Source organism: Cygnus olor, chromosome 1 (genome assembly GCF_009769625.2).
Source record: "Cygnus olor isolate bCygOlo1 chromosome 1, bCygOlo1.pri.v2, whole genome shotgun sequence".
Classification (NCBI taxonomy): Eukaryota; Metazoa; Chordata; class Aves; order Anseriformes; family Anatidae; genus Cygnus; species Cygnus olor.
Genome location: NC_049169.1, coordinates 207,589,758 through 207,608,635, shown reverse-complemented (window position 1 = coordinate 207,608,635; position 18,878 = coordinate 207,589,758). Strand labels below are relative to the sequence as shown.

The window sequence follows — 18,878 nt, the reverse complement described above, 5'->3', positions numbered from 1 at the left end:
CAGGTGGCAATTCATGGGGCACATTCATCATCCTTCCTATGCCGTGCCCGACTGATAACACATCTGTGCTTCACCTCTCACCTGTGCCAGTGGCCTGGCTCACACGGATTGTTTATTCCTTTCTAGGGATGCTCTCTTCTCTACTCTTGCTGCTGTTGTTGTCAAAAGCGTAATTAATTTCTCTCTTTCTCTCGTTGCAGGTTACCCGACAGGATATCCCACCGCGGCCCCAGCCTACAACCCCAACATGTACCCAACCAGCAGCCCTGGCTACGCCCCAGGTAAAACCACTTTGTGCATGGAGACCAGACAGGGCCCGTTAAAGCCTGCAGGAGGATTTACCTTCAGCAACTCCGTGTACAAACCCCAACAGCTTCTGTGTCCTTGTTTCCAGGGAAGGGGACTGTGTTAAGCTCTTCCCTTACTATCTCTGCCATTACCTTCACACCGTACCTTGGGAATACTTCTCCATGTTGCAAAGTGCTTTTGAGCCATGAATTATATCTTACTACTAATCCCAGGAATTTTACAGTGGCTGTGATATCTGCACGCTGACAGCTCTTAATATTTTTTGAATATACCATGTGTTATCTCCCCGAGATTGCCTTCCCCTTCTCCCTGCTTATCATTCTCTCCTTTCACGTTATAGATGTAGAAGTGTCAGCAACCGTGTCCCATTCAGTGCCCTCATCTCCCATGCCATGTCTTCGTGTCCTTTCCCCTCCCTGCTGCTCCCCATCTCTCTGGGAAATCTTACATGCAGGTACAAATTCTGGTCCCATCCCTGCACCCAGGCTGTGCCCTGCTGCTCCTCTCGTGGAAAAGGGGCTTCCCCTCATCTCCATGAAGCCATTTCTTGGATGAATTCCTCCATTAGCCCCTTTATTTTTTTACCAAAGCCCATGACAAGATCTGCATTCGAGCCCAAACACAGAAATCTTTACACAAGTCTTTCTTTGGAGTTGAAGACTTCTCTTAAGCTCCAATTCAGGAAATAATTCAGCTGAAGTCAAGCCTACGTTTAAGTGTCCCAGCCCTTTGGAAGGACCAAGCAACTGCCTTCATGTTGCTGAGTTTTTGGAGCATGGTTAAATTCCCTGCTTTCAGCAAAATTATCCGGGGGGCGGGAGCCTCTTTGCATGGCACAGGACGACAGAAACTCAAGGGCTAAGGGGCAGTTCCAACATGTAGCTGGTTTGTGCCTGTATCTGGAGCAAATTAAGTGAAGTGCAGTGTAAGAAAAGGAAATATCATATTTAATAGCGGCCTCGAGATCAGAACATTATTTATTAGCTGTGGGTTTTTTAAGCTGTGGTGCGTTATCAGAGCGTTTTCTTCAAAGGATGCGGTCGCACAGGTCAAATCCAAGCTTTTGCAGCGTCTGAACTGCGACCTGAAAAGCGTTTCTGAAATCAGGACTGGGCCTTTTTTCATGGTTTTTATGAAAAAGGCCTGAATAAGAAGAAAAGTCTTGCGCACCCATCTCCACGCAGACTTTGGAGATGAAGAATAACGCCTCGTCTTTGGGGTTGACTCCGTAACTCCTTGGCTGTCCGAGTTGTTTATTCCGAGCACGTTGCCTTGAAAGAGCTGAGGGATTTTAACTTTGCATCCTTTCAGCGGCATGTTCAGTAGTCGGAATGAAATGGATGCTCGTGAAACCAGCGCACAGCAGGACTTGGTGGCAGTCCCACTAAACCCTTCCTCCTCTCCAGCGCCAAGTTTTTGGGCTCTCGGCTGTCATCAGATCGGTGGGTTCCCAGGCTCGGGCGCTTTCCAGGGCTGATGAAGCAGGAATGAGGGGTTTCTTGCCAAAAAAACTTTTGATGCTGTCTTCTGCGCATTGCTGAAGGCCTGGTTTTAAATTTTCTGCTATTTTGCAGGGTTATTAAATGAAGCCAGTAAATGATGGCTGTAAGGGATCTGTCATGTTTCTGTGGTTTTCATGTGCCTCTAGAACAGTCTTTAGGCACGTTTTTTACCCCTGGATATCTTGGTGTGCAACACGAAGCAAGCAAGGCCACGAAAGCCTTTGTTCCCCAAGATGTGTGCAGGCCACCCTCAAATTCAAAGGGTGTAATACTGAAAGAGGGACGTGAGAAGAGCTCTGCAGAGTAAAATCCCACAAGTTTATTGGGAGAAAAACCCACAAGTTTATCTGGCAACGTGCTCCATGCTCAGGAAGGGATGTAAGCACATATTGCCCTGGCCATTATAGAAACACGAGTGGGTGGGAAGCAGCAGTGAGGTTTCTGCAGGTGCCTCGTGCAGGCGGCAGCTCGAGGGAATGGCCAAGGGGCACCTGAGCGAGGCAGCACCGGAGGCTGCAGGAAGGGGTCCCAGGTGCTTTGTGGACATCCCCGACACCCCCTTTGGGAGGCTGGAGCTCCCATCAGGAAACACGTGGGCACAAACCCCAGAAATGCCACGTGGCTCGCCAAGCAAAATAGTTTTCTTTGCAACGTTTTGTTGAAATGCGCACGTTCCCCTGGAAAGTTTCTATTTCGGCTCAGTTTAATTTTCCCAAATTAAAGAAAAAAAAAAAGGCCACTAGGAAATTTTCGACTGTTTTGAACAGCTGCAGCCATTGCCACGTTAGGGAAGATGCAGCTGCCTTTAGCTGGATAAACATCAGGTCTCTAACCCAGGCAGCCCAGGTCCTTCTGTAGTCGGTGAAGACAAAAAGAAGCCTCCCCAGGGGGGTATTTAGCCCGTCCGTTTGGGGACAGACTCCCAGGGGCGTCTGTCTGTCCTACAGGGAGAGCTTCAGATGAATCCTGCCTGGGGCATCCTTCGTGTTCATGTTCATGAGAAACAAGAACCCAAAGGGGTTTGGAGAAGCACTCTCAGATAACTCTGATACAGTGAAGATAGGGAAGGGGACATCAAGGATGATGTTTTATGGGATTGCTTTTTAGTAGATTGTCACTAAATAGCAGGAACGGACAAAGAGAAGTCTGTGCGGGTAATTAATGCTGCCCAGCAGAACGAGCATCACGTTAGGTCCCTACGCAAGGAGAAGGAAATCAAGTGCAGACCCAGGGCAAGGGGCTCTGTCAGTGCCCGGATTTTTATGGACTGACAGATTTTGGCAGAGGCTCAAGAGACGAGCATTCAGCACGTGCTTCTGCGCCTTTTCCAGGAGCAAAGTATTTTCCTGAAGGGATGCTTTGGTGTTACGGGAGAAAATATTTCCTCCCACCCTCTTGATCAACACGTTGGGGCCGCCCTGGGTCTGAGCAACCAATTTTTAATTTCCCACAGGGGGGACAGGTTGTTACCTGGGTGTGTGAGGATGCTTGGCTTCCACCTTGCTGAACGTGATGGGGACGGGAGGAAAGCCGAGGAGGGTTGGGTTCGTAGTCCTTGGTTTGTCCTCCCCGAGCATCCTCTGCTGCCCCACCAGACCCATGCCGGTCTCTCCTCCCCGAAAACGGGCAGATCAGCCTCAGAAGTCCCCTTGCCATTGTTCGCCGTGGAATAATCTGCCCTGAACCTCGTTAGTCCGCGGCTTTCACAAGCACAAAACCACGAAGACTTTGATTTTTCCTACCTTTGTGCTGGCGGCCGGGGCTGTGGGTGTTCTCCCTTTCATTAAAGATACTTAACCTCCCCTTGCTTTGATTCCGGCTGTATTTTATCACTACAATACTTTGCAGCAGGCAGTTCTGCAGATTAATTAAGGCTTGAGTTACCGATTTTTTATTTTTTTTTAAGCGATGCAAATAATTGTCTGTTGCCTTAGATTTGCATGATGTGAAAGGGGAAGCGAAAGCCCTGGTCAATCTTCTTTGTGCCACTCAGCCTTTTGTTCACTTCCCGACTCTCCCATCTGAAGTGCTCTCCTAATCTTTGCCGACTTTCTTTCTCGAAAAAAAATCCTCTGATCATTTTTGTCACCCCTCGCCGGATCTTTTTGTTCCGCGGCTTAATGCTCAATCAGGAGCGCGTTCACAGCCGTCTTGACATTTAAATTTCACTTCTCTGTTTATGATTCTTAAAAATACTCTTAATAATTTCCAGATTAGAAAGATCCTGAAGTCCAGCGAACTGACAGGCCATTTTCCAGCGAGAACAAAAACCTTCCAGCGCCTCGCAGTGCGCTGTCAGAACAGGGCTAAGCACCGCATTAGCAAGGAAATGGCGCGGATTAAAACCGGCGCTGCTCAGCCCAGCTCCTCTGGCTCAGAAATGTCCGTCCACCCCATAAAAAACCTCAAAATTGAAATATTTTAGTAGCGTGGCGGGGGGGTGGGCCACAGGATTTTGAGATCGATCTTGTAGGAGGCACGGTTTGGAGACCCTGGCTTGCTGGTGTGCACCCTGGATGAAGGATGCTCTCTGCAGACCAGCGGCTCGGCGGCTCAGGGTGCTCAGAGCAGGCCAGCAAGTGGGGAAATGGTGGCCCTGATCCCACGAGGGAGGACCCTATCTTTCAACGTTATCTTTTGAGCCAGAGAAAAGGCTGCGATCGTGGCTTGGACCCTTCTGAAAAATAGAGGGTGGCATATCCCACTCCAGTAGCTCCCAAAAGCAGGCACAAGACCTGCTCAGCACCTCCCAGCACCTCTCCATGTCAGCAGTCTATGGAAAACAAACCTAAAGGAGAAAATTAACAGTTTTGGAGAGACAAATAATGCAAAATAAGCTCTATAAAATATCCCATCGCTGTGTACGTGTGACGGCGTGGGCAGCGTTCTCGACTGCGTTAAATGGAAGTGAGTTAAAGCAATCTTGTGGTTCCATGGCTGAGCTGAACCCAGCCGCCTGTGTCAGTACCAAGAGCGTTTCCTCAAATTGAATCAGCTGCTGTCACCCAGGAGGCTGGAAATGTGAGAAATTACTGAGATTTTTCTCACAGAAATAACCCGGCCGCGGAAAAGAACGTGCTGCCAGGGTCCGTGCCGTCCATCAAACACACTCGGATTCAGAAAGAATCAATTTCATTTTTAAAATCTGCGATTTTTGGAAACAGCAGACTAATTCCAAATACCTTTTTAAGCATTTTTAGACGTTGAGCCTTTAGCTGCCTCGCTGCAGAAGGCAATGATGTGTGTTCCCAGCAGAACCGCTGCTCCCCAGCGCATCCCAGCCGCCAACGAGGCACTGCTGTTCCAGACCTCCCGGGCTGGGTGGTGGCTGTGCGAGCTGGCAGAAATCCCTTGGGATCATTAAAAAAGCAATCACAAAACCGAGTTTCATCTGCTCGGATATCTGATACTCTTTATGGAGGTTAGCCATGCAAACGTGCCCCTTAACGCTACTTGGAATATAGGTTGGAAAGGGCGGGGAGAGCATCCTTGGCTTGTGGCTTCTGAATTTGCTGGGTTATTGCTGAGAGAGAGCTGTCAGTTGTGAGAGAAACTCTTCTGCAAAGCTTGATTGCCTCTTCTGGTCCACCTTGGAGGTGCTCCTCAGGGTGGGTGTCTGCCCCAAGCCTTGTGAGTTCTCCTTGGCTTCCATGCAAAGTCTTAGAGATCAATGCCAGAGGAATGCAAAGAGTGCCCCCTGCTCCTGACCTTGGTGTGGCTCCCCCCAGGTGAAGTGTGTGGGTGGTGGTAATTTTCAGAGGATAGTTTTCAAATGTCTGCTTCTGATGTGTCACCTGTCCTTGATGTCCTCCAGACACTCCTGCTCCAGTCCCTGATGCCACGCTGGAAGTTGGCTTTGTCAGCCTCATGGGTCCCATGAAAGCCATGCCAAGACACTGGGATCCACGTGGGAAATCAAACGATTTAGCAACCCAGACATTTGATTCCCTCGGGTGGAAGTGCCCTGAGACCTGGAGAGGGACTTGGGGAGGTCTCGAGACCCCTCGGCCCCTCCAGGTCCAACAACAGCAGGGAGAGGCAAGGAGATTGGTAACTGGAACTGGCCTTGAATTCTCCCTCCCTCAGAGTCAGGGCTCTAGTGGATAATTACTAACATTTGAGAGAATTACCACCAAAGGAATGGTAAGTTCTTCACCAGTTTGTTTTAAACCAACCCTTTCCAAGGAATAGATACAGACAGCGACTGCATTACTTGCAAAGCTCAGCAAAACGAGCCCCAATCAAGCAAGGGAATGAATTTCTTGCCATTGTGGCTCATTGGAACGACACGGTTCTACTTTCTGCCTCGCTGCATGATTTTCCTTTTCCATTTTTCAATCTTTGTTAGAGGGAGAGAGACAAGGAGGGTCACAAGATCACCACAAAACACCAGCATTGTAAACCCCGGTGCTTGCAGTAAGCCTGGCTATTTAGGACAGTATTACTGCAAAAATCCCTTTCAAGTATGGAAAAATGAGCACCTAAAATCACTCTACTGCAGAGACACAAGGCATGCCAGTTTTTTTTTAAAAAGATGATATATGTCTTCATTAAGCTGGGTGTCTGTTCCCTCCTAGGCATTCTGTCTTCCTGAGCTGCTTGTTTTGTTTTAGCTTCCTTCATTAACGTACGCTTTTTATTTTCCTGAAAGTAGGGCATGCACTTTTCGTGTGGAGACTGGCTCATGCTTTAACCGTACCTATTAATAATGCAGCAGGGAATAATGCTTCATGTCCATTACCGCGGTGCCCTCACTGAGCAGAGCAGACATTTCTCATGTCAGCCCAGGAAATCGCGGCTCCGTGTGGCTGCTGTTGGTACGTTGGGGCACAGGATGGAGGCTGTGAGCTCTCCGTTCCCCCGTTCCTGCTTCTGGATGCTCCCCGGAGGAAGCATTGCTCTGCAGGGGCAAACTGTAGGCATCCTATTTCACCACCTAAGTGCTCTAACCACCCTCTGGAGATGCCCGTCCTCTTCCCGCCGACTATTTGGGGCCATCAGTAGGTCCCCTAAGGTGGGCGTCTGGGATCTGGCGGCACGAGCATCCCGTAGAGCCTTGCAGGGATTTCCAAGAACAAATGCTTCCACCATTATGAGGCACTCAGGCACACAGCGACGGGACCACCTGGGGAATTAAGCTTCTTGCAGGCTTCGTACAATGCTCAAGGCTATATCCGTCACAAATAAGGGAGGGAAGCAAGAGGTATATACCGTATATACCACATCGTCTGCTTGGTCCTTTCCTTGCAATTCTGCGTTCAGTTAATACACAGTATTTTCTTCGGGCACATCTGGTTCATATTTTTTTCTCTTTTCCACTTAAAACGTGCCCTGAACATTGCCATGCCTCACAGGCAGGAGGCCGGCCCCAGCGCTGCGGAGCCCCACGCTCAGCTTGCATTGCTTGCCCCACTCCCACCAAGCGGTTTGCCAACAGATAACGAAGAAAAGCTCTTTATTTTGTGATGAATAGCGTGGGCAAGAGTATAAAGCAAATCCAGAAGATACTGGCAGGAGGAGATGGACCTGAAATGATGTTGGATGGTCATGGCTGGCTGTTAACCTCCACGAGTTGTAGCTCCTGCACAGGACCAGGAGATATTATTGTGCCGAGATGCCTCCGTAGCTCACTTTTTGTGGAGTTCTTTAAGTGATGGATTCTCTGAGGATTGGTGATTTAGTGTAAAGGACAGGCTCCCAGCCGCATCGGGCCCAAATTGCCGTGACCGTGATGTGGGTCTGATGTGGAGAGGAGAAATCGCCGAGGAAGGCTCCGTGTAACATCGGAGTAAATCGTCTCATCGGTTTCGGAGATTAAAACCTTTGTGAAGCTGGGCAGCAAAAATGAATCTGGTTTTGAATAAAAGCGTAAGGGAAAGAAAGTTTCGTCTCAGTGCTGGTGGCGTGACATTTAGGGGTGCGGTGCTGAAGATAGAGCAGTGCTGTTGAAAGCTGGAATTATTTGCAAGCCTTTGCAAGGGGCTGTGGGCTCAGAGCGTGGCCAGTCCTGGGGTGGAGGAGGAATCACGCCCTGAATCTCTCTCTTCCCAGAGCCTCCTGCTTTCCTCGGGAGGAAGGTAAGGAGGGAGGAACACATTTCCACATCTCCATCAGACGGGGGAGGATAAGGACCCCCCCCCGTCCTCCTTCAGGCCACGGTGTCCTTCCCAAACAGCTCCTCTTTCTTCCCCAGACAGCTTTGTCCGAGCTTGGCTGCTTCTGCTGTCACAGTTCCCTGCCTATGAAACCACAAAATCACACCTCCATTGCCCAAAGTTCCTTTTTTTAAATTTTTTTGCCCCTCCACGAGGCTCTTGACCCAGAACCCCTTTACTGAGTGCCTGGGGAGCTCCAGGAGCACTCGTTAGTGGGCAGCCAGCCACAATCAGCCATTTTGTGTCCATAAAATCAAGCAGCACCGTACCCCAGGGCTTCATCTTGCCTTGGCTCCCTTGGGTCTCCAATCCACTCAGCACACACACGAGGGGAGCAGAGCCAGCTTTGCGCCCTGGAGACCTTGGGGAATTCAGTAATTTCGTGTCGAGCGAGCGTGTCAACAGCCGAGTTTCCGAGTTCCCCAAAAATACCTTTAGAGAAGACATAAATTGGGGATTTCATCTGATTCCAGCAGCTGCCTCGTTTTGTCTTCTTTACCCTCATCGGCTACCCAGCACAGCCTAATCACGGAGCTGCTCGCTGAGGATCGATCGGCCCTCGCCTGCGCTGCTTTCCTTAGCAGCTGGGTGTGTGAAATACGCACCGAAAACAGAAAACCTAGAGCTTATTTCTTTTGTAATGACAGCTGGATCAACTTGTTAAGGGGCTGAGCAGCGAGCTGTGAGGAGCGGCCCTCCTGGGCAGGCCTGGTGCTCGAACAAAGGCTGGGCCTTCCCGAAGGCCACGCGCCCCGTTGAAAGGTGGTGGGAATTAAACGCCCTAAAAGGAGAGCAGATGCCACAATTTGAGACTAGTGGGAACAAAAAAATTATGACAGATCCACAGTTTAAGAAAAAAATGAACAGGAAAAGATCTGGAAAGCTCTGGGAAGGATGAAGACAGGGTCTGCCTTCTCCATAGACGTGCTCCAGGCAGCCTTAAGCATGAAGGCAGTCCTTAGGTAGGCATTGGCAATGTTTTGCTGTAGGATGAAGGCATATCATTGCACCAGGGAAGGTTTGGGTTGGATATAAGGAGGAATTTCTTCATGAAGAGGGTCAAGCGTTGGACTGGGCTGCCCAGGGTAGTGGTGGAGTCCCCGTCCCTGCAGGCATTCAAGAGATGTGGCATTAGGATCGTGGTTTGGTGATGGGACTCAGTAGGTCAGGTTGATGAACTTGATGATCTTGAAGATCTTTTCCAGCTTAAATGGTTCTTTGATTCCGTAACCATAGAATTAGTATTATGGTGGTTAAGTACAAGACATTTTCCTCTTTCAGAAGATTAAAGCCCCACAAAATAACTGAATTCTGGTGCCGCCTTCTCCAATCCCGCAACATTTGCCTCTTGACATTTCCTCTGGTTTGTCTTACTTGGCTCCCTAAGTACTTTCCCACTAAGCAGGAGGAGCTTCCCACCACTGCCTCGTGTTTCAGGTTGCCTTGTTTCAGCGCCCCCTCAATCCTGTAGGTTTGGGGTGTCTCTGTAAGCACCCGCTGGTTGGAAGTCATGATTCAATATACGCTTAGAGTGCAAAACGAGTGTTAGCGTGCTGCTCTAAAAATCCCCCTGTCCCCAGTTTTGTCCTCAAAGCCACCCATGCTGGTCGTGTCCCCCGTGTAGATCAGCCGGGGTGGTTTGCTGTGATGTGCTGTGCAAAGCATCCGTCCATGGGGAGCAGGGGGACACGAGGAACCCCAGTAGGAAATTCCTACACATGCTTGTTCCCTACACATGGGAAACAAGGAGGAAAAGGGAGGAGGGCAGCCAAGTGGTTCAAATGTGACACAACTGCGGGTTGTTGTGCCTTCGATACGCTAACATTTCTTTTCTTTCTCCGCTCAAGCTACACTTCTGATGAAGCAAGCCTGGCCACAGACCTCCTCGTCCTGTGCCACGGAGGGCACCTTCCACCTCCCAGTGGACACTGGGACCGAGAACAGAACTTATCAGGCTTCTTCTGCAGCATTCAGTAAATAAACCTTTCCTTCGGGGGTTTTACGTGGTTGTTCTGTGCCCATTTGCCTCCCCTCCTTCCTTGTGCCTGGGGGGGGAGGGGGGGTGTTATTTGGGACGGGCTCATCAGCCTGTTTGCAACCGAGGGGATAATTCTGTGTGCGTGCATGTGTCCTGCCCTGAGTGCTGAGCCCTGGCAGAGGGATGGGTGCTGCAGGTCTCTGGGGTCCTGAGGATGGGAGCATTGCTCTGCTGCCGCGGCACCCTTCTGGGCTGAGACTTCACAGAGCTCTGGATTTCTGTGTGTCCCCGCTCCTTGCTGTTTCCACTTCTTAAAAACGTGAAGGAGTGTGAAAAGGAGAGCCCTGACCCTCCTTACATTCCTTGGGAGGAGGAAAAGACATGTGGAGAAGGGTGAAGGTCTCTAATTCAGCTCTTTGGTCCACAGGAGCAGCCCGAGGTTGCTTGCAGGTGCTTACCTGTAGCCGTGATGCTCCTTCAGAGCATTTGGGCACAGCCTGGTCGTATTCAGACAAGCCCTCTCGTTATTTTAGCAGAATTCCTCATGTAGCAAAACCAAAGGGAGAGTATTTCTTACGCCTTTAAAAAGCGCGAGAGAGAATTCCAAAATAACGCGTGGTTTTCCAGGAAGCCCGGTGAAATTCCCACCTCTTAAATCAAACTGCCAGAGCGGAGGTGGGAGGAGAGGGAGTTGGTTACAGATCACAGGAGGTGTAATCTCATCCATACGGGGCCGAGCTATGCCTCCAGCAGAGGCATCACACTAAAAACACAGATAGCACGGGGAACGCTGCAGGCATGAGGCAGGACCACGCACAGGGGCAAACTTCAGGTAGGAAAAGACATAAAAGAAACCACCGGTGCTTCTAAACACCCTTGGGGCTTGGAGAAACTCCCAGGCTTATTTGGAGGAAAAAATAAGGTCTGTTAAGTGACTCGGTAAGGTTGGGAACACTATAATCCACCCCACATGGGCTGAGGCATCCCTGGCTGGGGGTATGCTCCAGGCTGCTTTGGGCTGCTAAATTAAATCAATGAATTAAGTTTAGAGGAAGAACTATGGTTTCTTTTTGATGACAAGGATTATTAAAGAAAAGTATTAAAAGCATTGGGATGGCTTTCTCTTGGAAAAGGGAGGTCCCTGCCGTTCTTTGGAGGAGGGGCTGCGGGTCTGACATGGGACGTGGGCTCTGTGTCCCACCTAATTAATGGGGTTACGGGGAGAAGTCACTCGTCTTCTGGTGCAGTGCCTTCATTCCGTGGTGCCAGCATCTCCCCACGGGACCCATTTTTTTTTAGCAACGCCTGGGGCTCTCCTCCAGGACCGCTGCAGGAGATGCAGGGGAAGAAACGGGGCTCCTACCCTGGGTGCTAAGATGATGCTCAGGGCTATGGGGTCTGCTCCTCGTGCCCTGTCGGTCCTGGCACCATCCTGGCCCCGGCATGCTTTGGCAATTATCTTACGCCGGGGGCTGTTCTTCGGGCTTAGAGCTACGATTTGCTTCACCGGAGCCGCGGTAAATAGGGCAGGCTCTGTAAAATCAGGAGTGGTTCAAACTGGGCACCCTGAATTAGTTCGATCCCCCCTTGCCCAGGTTTTCTCCGAACCACCTTCCCCAGGCTCTCAAGGGGTGCCCAGAGCTTTCTCCTGGGCATCAGCAAAGCACCAGAGCTGGACCAAGGAGAGCCATGGGGAAGCCTTGGATGCTCCCAGGGTGAGCAGTGCCCACGAATATGCACTGGAGCCACTTGCTGAACATGGATAAACACGGATTGATAAACAGGACCTGCTCAGTACCTGCAGAAGGGGTCCCGAGGGCTGGAATGGGCTCCAAACCTGCAGTGAAAGCCTGGCTTGGGGGCTGGACACGTGCCTCCATCGTGGCTACGGTGTGAGTATCCGCGTTTTCCTGCTCAGCAGTACTTTTTGAAAGCTTCTCGTTGCTGAAGGAAAAGCCAGGCTGGATGGAGGAGGGTGGCAGAGGCAGGACCAGACCCTGGGAGCAAGCTGGAGACCGTGCAAACGCGTGGGACCTCCCGGGCACGAAGCCATCATGTCACCTCCAGCTGGTTGCAAGCATCCGTCCGTTGCATTTGGGTTTTATTTTCTTGCACCTGCAGGACGACAGTGCTGCAAGCTTCAGCTCTGGCCAGCGTATGTGGGTAGTACAAGGGGAATCTCTGCTCCTAGGCAAACCCCAAAAGGATCGAGGCCGTTTTATGGGGGCCCTGAGCCCCAGATCTCGCTGCTGCATGGGCACCCAGCTCAAAAATACAGCTGCTGAAAATACCAAAATACCTCTTAGATTTCCTGACGTCCCATTTTGATGCTCTTCATGCCGAAATGAGAGAAACCGGTGGTACAAAATTCAGCACAGAGCTTTTTTTATTTATTATTTTTTTCTTGCTCCACCCCTGCAAGCCGTAGTGGTAATATAGGAAAAAAATTATCTGTGCAATTCAGCGCACTTCTGCCTTGCGGGATCAATAAGGGAGAGATTCCTGGAGTGGCACGAGGGATTTATCAGCAATTTTAATAGAAGCTGCAGCTTAAACGCTCGCTCTTGCCTTTGAAATCCCAGCCCGCTGCTGAACCACGAAGCGGCGGTGGCATAGGCCACGCGAACTTTCTAATCCTAATAAGGTGTTAGATGGTCGTAATTAGGCTTTACAGTTAGCTGTCAGACATGCTTTTCCGAGGGTGGCATAAATCATCATGTGCCATAAAACTTTAAAAACAAAAAAAAACACACATAAAACATAAAACAAGTCATTTTTACCCGCAAACAGCACAAATTGTTCCATTTTTTTTTCTGATTTATAAACATGGAAGACTGCACCTGCCTGGATTATTACTTTTAATACATTTTTTTTTTAACACAGCAACTAAATTGTCCATGTTTCAGTGATGGGGGAACCGCAGCAAGGTTCGGTGTCTGCGCTCGGTGCGGTAAAAACGTGCAGCGCTGAGCTCGTCCGCAGCTCCGGCAACAAAGCGTGGTGCTGAGAACCGACAGCCTCCGAGGTCTGTGCTTGAAAAAATGAGTTGAAAACAAGAAAAAGTCTCTCGTAGAGAAGAGCAGGAGGTTGGTCTGCAAGTGCCACTGCGGTGTTTCTGGAGGATTGTGATCGAGGAGTCTCCACTTGTGCTGGTTGGATGTGGAGAGAGGCTCTTGCTTGGGGGAGGCTTTGGAGTGATGCCCTGAAGGTGGAGACAGAAGGCTTTCCGAAGATGATTTCCCCATTGTAATGATGCTTTCCAGGGGCTGGTAGGGTCTGATGATGCTCTCAGCGCTTCCTGGGGCCTGGCAGGGTCTTGGCGAGAGGCACCGGGAATCGGCCGCGTGGTGGTGGCCACAACGGGGACCAAGCGGTTGGGTTCAGAGAACATCTTGCTGCACAAACACCCGGCCTCCTCCTTGAGGCTGGCAACTGTGGGGTGCTCCAGGCTTCCTCATGGCACCTCTCCACCAAGGACAGCTTCACCGAGGAGCTGCAGGAGCTCCAGGACAGGAGCAGTCCCCACGGGAGCCTCCGGTGTCTCCTCTCCCCTTCCTATCCCCCGTGCAGAGGCTCGCTCTCCGCGATGTGAGTCACAGATGGGGTCACAGCCCCTCCGCTCCGTAATTAACACATTTCTCCCCATCTGCGGTAATCAGGAGGCAGCGAGAGGCTGTTTGGGAGCTCCTGGAAAGCTCCTCGTTATCTTCACGCCCTTTCAGCGCTGGGCGGATAACGCTGAGTGTTAACGGCCTTGAAATCTCGTCCTTCGTTAATTGCTGCCCTGAACGCAGGTTGAGTAAATTAGTTCATTATCATTGAGTGTTTAGACGTGTTATCGCTGTGCTGAGCCTTGACTTCTCCTCTCCATCCTATGCAGTCTTCAGGGCCTGTTTTCTCCCAGCCCTGTCCGCCCTCAAAGCTCAAAGCACGACTTTAAGGATTCGTAGGGGTTTTTCCCCAATTTAGCATTTAAGCAACGGTGTTGCAGGGAAATTTCATGCAAGTGGAGGCTTGGAAAATTCGGCTGGAGGTTGGGAGTTCAGGTGCGGTGTATCCTCCATCCCTGGGGGCTGACGGTGCCATGCAGCTGGGTGGCGAGAGCTGGATTCACAAAACTGCTGGAGGAGACAAACATCGGCCATTATTTGGAAAAAAAAAAAAGAAAAAAAAGAAAAAAACAGATTTTCAGAGCTTTGCTTCTTCCCCCCTTTGGACACCCGGTGATCAAAGGGACTTTTTCCAGCAGAGTGGGGAGGACAGCGGTGGGGCTCAGCTGATGGGGTGGGACTGATGTCATCCTTGGTTTAATTATTTGGTGTTTCTCCCACCGATGGGTCTGCTCCGCACGTGGTAAGGGCAAAGTGAGCTCCTTCTTGTGCTTCCTCTTCCCCGTGAGAGTGACCTGAAAGTCACCGAGGCTTTAGGAATAGGAAATGTGGGATCTTCCTAAAAATAAGCCTTCGAGAAAGCTCACCCTTTGCTGTCTTTCATTGCCACTCCATCAGGCTGGAAGGTAGCTGGAAAGGAAACAGAAGAAAAATGGAGAATCCCATGGAATCTCTTAATTCCGGGGAGGGCCCTTAAAAACCAGACAAACATCTCCGACATGCCTCAGAGGAGCATGAGCCGGTGTATCTGGAAGGAAGATGTAATTCTGTAAGCCTGAGGCAGCTCAAATTGACGTAACTTGTGCTAAAAAACCCCAAAGTGACACCCCCAGCCATCAGGTGCCATCAGTTAATGTGATCGCGTCGTCCTTTGTTTGGGACAGACACAAAGGTGGGGAGCAGCACCTGTTAAAATTAAGGTGACCTCTTGTAGACCCACGAATGACTCTTTTGGTGAGGATAACCAAGTCCGGAGAGCCCCACCGTGATCTCTGGGGCACTGGGAGAAAAAGGGGGCACTTGTCCGAGTCACACAGCCCGGCTCGCCCCGAGCCACCCAGCCCATAATTAAGGCAAACGGGTGGCTTCGTTAGGGTTTTGGCCCCGTTAATTGTTCGTGCTGAATCAGCCGTCTCAGCGGTTCGAGATCCTGCCCCTAACCCAGGCTGCTTGTGTCTCTCCCCTCCAGGGTACACTGCGGGGACTCCCTACAAGGTCCCACCGACCCAGAGTAACAACGCGCCTCCTCCCTACTCTCCGTCTCCGAACCCGTACCAAACGGCGATGTACCCCATCAGAAGTGCCTATCCCCAGCAGAACCTGTACACCCAGGTACGTGCCTCGCTCCTCGCCTCGGGTCCTGGGCAGCTCAGGATCCTACGGGGCCGTGGCCGTGGCCGGCAGCGACGTCCTCGAGGGATGGAGGGGCTGGGTTGGGGTATGGGGTGTGGGATTCTCACTCCTGCCCCTGTTGGATCCGTCCCTGCCCGGCTCCGGATGAGCGGTCCCGTGTGGTTGTGGATGAGTGGTGGGATCAGCACGGTGACACCCCTGGGGGTGGGGTGCATCCCCCAAAATCACAAGCCTGGCTCTGTGCCCTAAATGAGCCCGGGTGACCCCGGGGTCCCTGTGCTGGTGGCACCGTGCCTTGCCCTCCTGCCACATCCCATAGAAGTGTGTCACCTTCCTGGTGACAGCACGAGTTCCTTCGGGCATGACCCAGATTCGTGTCCTCCCCCGAGCACTTGGCATCAGCTTCCAGGGCCGTCATCCTGCTCCGGCACTGCCGCTGCCTCCAGCCATGTGCTGGGGCCAAGATCCTCTGCAGGGACCCACAGATGGCCCCCCAAAACTCCCTGAAGTGTTCTGAAAATCCCCTTGCTGCCTCTTCCTGCTGCAGATCACGCGCTCCCCGGAGCAACCTGGCCCTGCAGCTTTTCCCCTCTTCTTTAATGGCAAATTCAACTCCTCCTGCAGCCATGACCTGATTTCTCCATGCCCGGCCGGGACTGGAGCATCTCCTCTTCCCTGTTTTGCTCCCTCCCTTGTTCTGATCCCTCTGATCGTTCCCTGTTGGCATCGTGGGGACGCTGGCGCTGCCTGCCCCGCGCCGGGCGGCTCTTGCCCTTGCGCCGCTCACGTTTCAGGTATTTCATTATTTAGGATGTGGGGCTTTCTCTGTTGGCTCCTTTATTTTATTCCCACCCATCCTTCCCCCTTGTTTCTTCCACCTCTTGCTCGTTTTGTACACCAGCAGACAAAGTATTTGGGGCTCAGGCCCCGTTTCATCCCCCCAAACCACGCGCCGTGGATTGTCCCCTACCCGTGATGCTGATCCCCGTCCCATTCCCACTGCAGGAAAAAAAACAACCCACTGGTTGAAATGATCCTTGGGGGAGCTCTGAAGGAGACAGAGATTTACAAAACATGAACAGAGCAGGAAAAATTGTCCAAATTGCCCCTTCTTGGCGTTCGGTGCTAGCGGTGCCACCGTAGCTGCGTGCTGGTGGCACCCGCTGGGCGCAGGGCTGTGTTTGCCCCTATATAAACACCGCCTTGTGCCGGGTGCCAAAAAAAATATCCCTGTTCTTCTCCTCTCGAGCAGGGAGCTTACTACACCCAGCCGGTGTACGCGGCGCAGCCTCACGTCATCCATCACACCACCGTGGTGCAGCCCAACAGCATCCCGTCGGCGATCTACCCGGCCCCCGTGGCTGCGCCCAGGACCAACGGCGTGGCCATGGGCATGGTCGCGGGGACCACCATGGCCATGTCGGCAGGTAAGAGGCTCCTCCGCGGTCCCACGAGGTCGGAGCTCGTGGCTCAGGTGGGACAAACCCCAAACGATCCGTGCGGGAGGTTTTCCTGGCCGTGGGCAGCGGCGGTGCCTGCCCCCAGGGGACCGCAGTGAGGCGAGCGCGTCCTACAACACCACCAGGGAAGCACGGAGCAGCTTTGCCTCCTGGTTTGCTGCTCCTTTTGCAGGCAAAATACAATTAATTTTAATAATAATAACCAAATCTTGATACCACTCCCATTTTTGGGGTAGCAAAGGAGACTTCCCTTCCATTTGGCCCACCCTAGAGGCACCCGCTTGCATCCTGGAATACATTACTCTTCCCTCAGTTTCCTAAATAGAGAAATAATCAAGCCTGTCGTCAAATACTGCTGCATTTCTGTCCTCAAGCTCCTTTTTTTTGAGATCCTTTTCAAGGTCTTTCTGTACAAACTGACAAAGCGAACGTTAACCTTGGTTTATGCATCATTCCTGAACCCTGTGTGGGGTTATTTAAATTCAGGCACAAACGTGATTAACTGAGAGCGCATCAAGCACGGATATGGGGTGTGTTAGTTTTTTTTTTTTCCAAAGCCTCTATTTCTCTCAACAATTCTTGGTGTTGTGCATTGAGTGATGCACGGAAAGGCGTTATTCACCCCTTTGCATCTGCAGGAGCTGTGAAACAGGACTCAGCTGAAGGAACCACTCCGCGAGAGATTTATTGGTGCTTATGCCGAGAAGCGGTAGATGCAATTAATTTGTGGAGGATGCTTTAAAGTTTCAAGTAGCCCATTACTCCTAGAACAGGGAAATTTGGGGCTGTGTTCTCCCTCCTTGTGTCTGCTGTGCAAATTCTCCCCTAAAATTCCACTGCACAGCAGCTGCAGACTGGCACGGAAGAGGCTGACACCAGGCTCTCTGCCCCATGGCTAGGAGAGGATGCTCGTGGTGCGTCCCGAGGCACCAGGAACATTTATTTTTTTAAATAAAACCGGGGCAGGGGGCGAGCAGCGGCACCCAGGGCTGCCCCCAGCCCCAGCCAGGCTGTGGCGGTGGCTCCGAAGCTGTGAAATGGCCACCACGCTAAGGATTCCTCCTTTTTCCTCTTGCAGGAACCTTGTTGACCACCCCACAACACACCGCAATCGGAGCACATCCAGTTTCCGTGCCAACGTACAGGGCTCAAGGAACCCCCACGTACAGCTACGTACCTCCACACTGGTAAACCCACCGGCCGAGTCATGTAAGTGTCACAAGAGAGCTTCCCCTGCTCTGGCCCCGTACAGAGCTGGCCCTACAGCAGGGCACCGAGGGCGCTGGCGCAACCCTGTGCATCCCAGGAGGGTCGTGGCTGCGTTGCCAGCCCTCTTTTGCTGGATGCTCCAGCTGCAGGTGGGGCTGGGGAGGGAATTACCCACGCTGGTGACTTTGTGGGGACCCTTCCCCGGTGGAAACGGTCCCCCTCGCCTTCACGCTGGAAGGTTTGGGGTGCCTTCACATCACGGAGCAGAGTTTTCCCTGCTGAAGCTCGTTGGGAGAAGTCTCCTTTCCTGCCTGTTCGTTAGCGGATGGGCTGCATGCAGCTGCGTGCGGGTTGGCGTGGTCCTTGGGGGGTCCCCAAAATCGGAGCGCCGGTGATGGGGAGGCAGAGCAGGTCCCTCCCAACCCGTGGGCTACCCTACATCTCTCCACGCTCCATACGTAACATCAGACAAACCTATCCCACGACAAATAGCCCGGTGCAATTAGCGGATTGCATCCCATCTTCCAACCCTGGCCATGCGCTTAAAGCTCTCTGCCGGTGAGCCGACGCTTTCTCAGCTCCATCCACACCCCAAAAAAAACCTCCTGCAGCGCGAGCAAAGGTTGGAGCCCGACCTCACTTTGCCTCCCCGGTGCCCCCAACGCCTCCGCGATGTCTCTGCTCTCTTCCAGATCCAGAGTCAGACATCGTATGCAACTCCACAAGTCTTACATCGGGGCTGCAGCCGCCGGACTGCAGCACCTCGTCTGTTTGCGAGAACAAAAGGAAAAAAAAAGAAAAAAAAAAAGAAAAAAAAAGTGCAAGGGTCACTTTATGCATTCTTTAGTGGTTTTTGTAAAAGCTGCTTTTTCTAATCTTCTGCCTCTTTTTTTTTTTTTTTTTTTCCCTCCCCTCTCCCCCGACCCCCATCAGTCGTGTAACACACATCCTGACACTGAGCAATAGTAAAGGTCTCTCTTTGGTCCCGTCGTCTGCAAGCTCAGCATATTTCACTCCGCACC

At 51.6% G+C, this 18,878-nt stretch overlaps 1 protein-coding gene across 6 annotated transcripts in view; it reads left to right on the top strand.

Annotated features, from left to right (window-relative positions):
• Nucleotides 1–18,642, top strand: part of FAM168A (family with sequence similarity 168 member A) — a 175,994-nt gene extending 157,352 nt beyond the window's left edge. For 5 of the 6 annotated variants that reach the window (XM_040544662.1, XM_040544658.1, XM_040544659.1 and 2 more), the window contains 6 exons: nucleotides 201–281; nucleotides 9,814–9,939; nucleotides 15,024–15,166; nucleotides 16,440–16,614; nucleotides 17,726–17,856; nucleotides 18,549–18,642. In XM_040544662.1, the coding sequence (XP_040400596.1) occupies nucleotides 248–281; nucleotides 9,814–9,939; nucleotides 15,024–15,166; nucleotides 16,440–16,614; nucleotides 17,726–17,838 (591 nt within the window). In that variant the 5' untranslated portion in view covers nucleotides 201–247 and the 3' untranslated portion in view covers nucleotides 17,839–17,856; nucleotides 18,549–18,642. The remainder of the gene's footprint in view (nucleotides 1–200; nucleotides 282–9,813; nucleotides 9,940–15,023; nucleotides 15,167–16,439; nucleotides 16,615–17,725; nucleotides 17,857–18,548) is intronic. The other variant, XM_040544657.1, reaches the window with a different exon arrangement.
• The last annotated feature ends 236 nt before the right edge of the window (nucleotides 18,643–18,878 follow it).